Raw genomic sequence first — 5,210 nt, 5'->3', positions numbered from 1 at the left:
CGTCTGGTCGAGGCAGACGACTTTTTATACTTCGGCGAGGCATTCCTCCTCCTTGGACGCCCACTTGATGCGCGGCTCGCCTGTCCTGGCCGCCCACTTCTTTTTCTTGCGCCCCTTCGCCGTCGCAGGCGTCGGCTCCTCCTCCTCCTCGTCGTCATCGTCCTCCTCCTCCTGCTCCTCCTGCTCGTCCTCGCCATAGACGTAGCCGAGCTCGCCGTCCATGCCGCTGCTGAGATCCACCACCTCGTCCTGGGTGACGAACTCGGGAGATGCGGCGGCCGCGGCCGAACCTGCCGCGATGATGTTGTCCATGTCGGCCTCGGTCTCGTCGGTGTCGCCGAGGTGCAAGAAGGGCAGCGGGCCACGGCGTAGCGGGGGCGTCGGGGAGGAAGTGTAGGCGGGCGGCGAGTAGTTGTATGGAGGGTACTACACGCCGGCGAAGGCGGGAAAGGGCGTGCACTGGGCCAGGTATCCATGCGGGAAGGTGACGTTTGGGTTGAGCCCACCGTGCGCGTCCCCGTCGGCGTAGCCCGGCGAGGGCGATCCCCATGGCTGCGGAGAGCCGACGCCTTGCTGGCCCCAGGGCGCGTACTGGGCGTGGCTTCCGGGTGGATTCATCATCCCCGCGCGAGTCGCCTCGGCCTCGGTTTGGTCCGCCGAGACAGCCGCAGCCGCGCGCTTCGCGTTGTCGCGGGCCTTCTTGGCGGTGGCCCTGTTCCGCCGGTTGGCGGTGACAGCCTCCCGCCGCTGAACTTCCGCCCTCCACTCGGCGTTTGACATGCCCGGTGGCTTGATCGGCGGCGCCCTCGGCTTCCTCTGCTTCGGCTGGGCGACGGAGGCGGTCGCGGTTGCCGCCGCGCGGGGGCGACGTACTTCTTCGATGACATGGCGGCCGGCTGGGAGGGAGGCAAGCGGGAGGGAGATTGGCGGAAGGAAGGAAGAGTACGGGAGGGAAGTGGGGAAAACGCGGGAAGAAACGGCGGGAAGAGGCGCTCGCCTCGCCGACAGGACGGACCCACGCGTCCTTTTCGCTTGTGCCGGCGCCCCAGGCGCCCCCCAGAAAGCCGGGTTCGGCCTGGGTCCGCCGGCACTAGTTTCGCCCCAAGCCGGCAAAAAACGAGTTTCTGGAGGCGCGACTGAACCGTTTTTTCGACACCGACATGGCAAAATCACATGGAGAGAACCTGTTGAAGACGCGGCTGGAGATGCTCTTACATCCCGTCCCGTCCCCGTCACTTGTTCGCCGGCGTCAACGTGCGTGCGTGTTCGCACACAGACACATGTGTATAATATTCCAAACACCACGCTACGCTACAAAAAACAAAAAACTGATCGTCCATCGTCGCCGTCCCACTCCACTCAAGCGGCGGACCCCACAACCACCTCAAAAACATACTACTAGTAGGCCCCACATTGAAGACGACATTAAACACTTCACCAACTAAACCTCTCATCATCGGTTCACTCGGCGGTACTGACCTCACCTGCACGCACGGCATATCCTATCCAGTATCCCATCGATGGCTCCGCCGCTCCTCCTCGCCCTGCTCCTCGCGGCGGCCGCCGTCGGCCTCGCATCCTCGGCCGCGACCGTGGTGTTTCCCAAGGAGGCGCTGCCGACCAGCTCCGGCTACCTCCCCGTCGACCCGTCCGCCAACGCCTCCCTCTTCTACGCCTTCTACGAGGCCAGCGCCCCGCTCGCCGCCGCGCCGGCCGACACGCCGCTGCTCCTCTGGCTGCAGGGCGGGCCCGGCTGCTCGGGACTCATCGGCGACCTCTTCGAGCTCGGCCCCTACCTCGCCGCCCCCGACGGCGCCTCGCTCTCCCGCAACCCCTTCGCCTGGAACCGCCGCTTCGGGCTGCTCTTCCTCGACAGCCCGCTCGGCACCGGCTTCAGCGCCGCGCCCTCCCCCGCCCTCATCCCCACGGACCAGCCCGCCGTCGCCGCGCACATCCTCGCCGCGCTCCAGTCCTTCTTCGACGCCAGCCCGCCCTCCTTCCGCAAGCGCCCGTTCTTCCTCTCCGGCGAGAGCTACGCCGGCAAGTACGTCCCGGCCGCCGGGGCGCACATCTTCGCCGTGAACCCGACGCTGCCCGCGGGGCGGAGGGTCAACCTCCGCGGCGTCGCCATCGGGAACGGGCTCACGCACCCGGTCGCGCAGGTCGCCACGCACGCCGACTCGGCATACTTCACGGGGCTCGTCAACGCGCGGCAGCGCGGGGAGCTGGAGGCGCTGCAGGCGGAGGCGGTGGCGCTGACGAAGGCCGCGCGGTGGCGGGAGGCGTCGGACGCCCGGGGCCGCGTGCTCGACCGGCTGCAGAACGCCACGGGCCTCGCCACGCTCTACGACTACGCCAAGCAGCGGCCGTACGCGTCCGCGGGCGTCGGCAAGTTCGTCAACCGGCCGGAGGTCAAGGCGGCGCTGGGCGCGCGCCCGGACGTGACGTGGGAGGAGTGCAGCGACGCGGTGGGCGCGGCGATGCACGAGGACATCATGAAGAGCGTGCTGCCGGAGGTGGAGGCGCTGCTCCGGCAGACGCGCGTGCTGCTCTACCAGGGCATCCGCGACCTCCGGGACGGCGTCGTGTCGCAGGAGGCGTGGATGAAGGAGCTGCACTGGGGCGGCCTGCACGCGTTCCTGGACGCCGACCGCGCCGTGTGGCGGACCGGCGAAGGGGAGAAGCAGGAGCTCGCCGGGTACGTGCAGCGGTCGGGGGCGCTGACGCACGTGGTCGTGTACGGCGCCGGGCACCTCGTGCCGGCGGACAATGGGCGGGCCACGCAGGAGATGATCGAGGGCTGGGTCACGCAGACGGGCGTGTTCGGCAGCGGCATTAGGTCGCGAGGCCTGCTGCCGGCCGGCAACCCCATCAAGGCGACGGCGACCTGATGCTTCCAGCTTGACAAAGCTGCTTTCTTGCTGTGAAGAAAATGGTTCAGTAATAATGATTTCAGTCCCATCATCGAAAAAGTCAATTCTACACTACGAAACAATCCGAGCCAACAGAGTCAATCTCTTTAATGCCCAATTGATATAAAACAAAATTGATCTAGAAAAAGAACTAGAAGGACAACTTTGCCCGAAGAAAATATTTGGAAATGACAGGATGAAAAACTATACGAAAAATGATTTGTTTAATATCAGCGCAAACTATGTTTCGCATATTATTCCCAATTTCCGTGGTCCGCGAGGAAGCCGGAATGGCAATTTAGAAATCTACTAAAAGTGTTGTAGAGTGTCTGCTTTGGTCGCTAGAATGGTAGAGCCCAGAAGGGTGTTGTGAGTCGATGAAAAAGCCCGTCGTGGGCAAGGCCTATGTCATTGCAGTGTGTCGGACGGGGATCTTGCCCAACCTCCAAGAGTCCTGGAGCCACCGTTAGCCGTTCGTTGTCGATGCCAAGCGCAAACAACCATCCTCTCTCGCCCACCGGTGACACTGCACGGACGACAACCACTGACCGAACACCTAAACCACATGACCGGAAGGGTCAAAGGGAAGCTGAGCCCACCGGTCCCCAATGTCACCATGGATGCCGTCAAGATGAGACTAGAGTGAGGCATTATTCTTGGATGCGTCGTCGCCATCACCGCCAGACAACGCTACCCACACGAAGCCTACCCTATCTACAGTCGAAGCCAAACCACCGAGGTTCCCATCCCTTCCAATTGCCGAAGCAAACAACAGAGGACGCACGGACCGGCGGCGTCGCCCATGAAGGAGGCAATGGTTTCGCCTATCCAGTCGCCTCTTCGGAGTGGTACACTAAATTTGGTACACACACGACTCGAGCTAGATTGAACTCTTTGATGTAATATAAACAAGTTTTGTTTCACTAAATTTAATTTTAGCTGATATGTTATGGCTTGAATTCGATACATGTGCACTTTGCACTTTAGGCCTTATGGTTTACTATACTTCTATCTCTGGACCATATATGTAGTCATAAACCAATAGTATTAATTTAAAGACAGATGTCTTAAGTAATAGCATAACTTCATTTAATTAGATAATTGTTTAGAATTTTTCATAGTTTTGCATAAAGCACAATTTAATACACAGTCATATGCAAGACATGGTTTGTAAATGTTAAAATTTTAAATTCCCTTGAATTTTAGCATGCGAGAATGCAATAATGATGCACAATTGATGTTTCTAAAACTTTTTTCTCTGTTTGCAGTGGAGGGCTGCACCCAACGTTTCGCACAATGTGTGCCTCCATGAGTATTATCATGTAGGAGGCATGTGGCTGGAGGAGGCTGATGGGCGGTGGACCGGGAAGGGAGAGAGAGAGAGAGAGAAGGGGGAGGGGGAGGAGGGAGGGGGAGAGAGAGAAGGTGTGAAGGTGGGTGTGCTATTGAGGTTCATGGTGACCGAGGGGGGTGGGGGGGGGGGGGGGGTGGATGGTGCCGCTCAGGGGGCTGGAGATTTGGTTACTAGGATGATAGTGGGCCAACTATAGGGCGCATATTACAATCCCATCCCATACCCAACTTACTCATGTGTGCCATGTCGGCATATAATCATGCCCGTGTGCATAAAAACCATGCCAAGCGCACAAACACCACACTTTCTTTTGACGGACCTGACGTTCCGAGGAGAAGAAGGGTGGTACCCGACAGGCAAGTCAACACACATATGGAAATATGTTACCTAATACTAAAACACAAAATTAAAATAAGATTTATGATATTATCAAACATAAATGACATCAGCAATTCAAACAAATGACTTCAAGAGGCCAAACGAAGGACTCCATGCACATGCCCACATCACAGAAATAAAAGTTTAGAAGTTAAATGGTTAGGGTCACATACGATAATATGGCACCACATGTCCGCTTGTCGGATCGAGTTTCGACATGCCCGTCAACACAGAGTTATATCCACGCCCTACCATGACTAGCCGCGTAGGGTTCAGACGCTGCCCATGGGCCAAAATATGTCGAAGCCCTGCCCATGTGGGTTTAATGCCATGGGTAAAAGTGCATGGAACACAATGGACATTTAAATGATATTTTAGGCTCAAAGTCACCGAGCCATGCAACGTATCAGGAACGATCATTGGTATTCTACAGCACCAACGGGACATCATTGGTATCAAGAACCATCAACTCGTCGACAATAGAGGTATGACACTGCTGGCAGGCTTGGACGTAGGCTTGTGCCTGGTACCTTTTGTATTTCTACTGAAACCTGGTGGATCCTATT

General features: G+C 58.2%; 1 protein-coding gene across 1 annotated transcript; it reads left to right on the top strand.

Moving 5' to 3' along the window:
• The first annotated feature begins 1,396 nt into the window (after positions 1-1,396).
• On the top strand, positions 1,397-2,972 carry SCPL50 (serine carboxypeptidase-like 50). Its single transcript, XM_048695614.2, has one exon. It carries the CDS (start codon positions 1,521-1,523, stop codon positions 2,889-2,891), a length of 1,371 nt encoding a protein of 456 aa, XP_048551571.2. The 5' UTR covers positions 1,397-1,520; the 3' UTR covers positions 2,892-2,972.
• The last annotated feature ends 2,238 nt before the right edge of the window (positions 2,973-5,210 follow it).

Source organism: Triticum urartu, chromosome 1A, assembly GCF_056163025.1.
Source record: "Triticum urartu cultivar PI428250 chromosome 1A, HENAU_Tu73, whole genome shotgun sequence".
NCBI classification, from domain to species: domain Eukaryota; kingdom Viridiplantae; phylum Streptophyta; class Magnoliopsida; order Poales; family Poaceae; genus Triticum; species Triticum urartu.
Note: the sequence above shows the minus strand (reverse complement) of the source record. Positions and strands in the feature narration are given on the sequence as shown.

What these genes read in the sequence shown, in the direction of transcription:
- SCPL50 (XM_048695614.2), top strand. Translation starts at nt 1,521, where the DNA reads ATGGCTCCGCCGCTCCTCCTCGCCCTGCTCCTCGCGGCGGCCGCCGTC.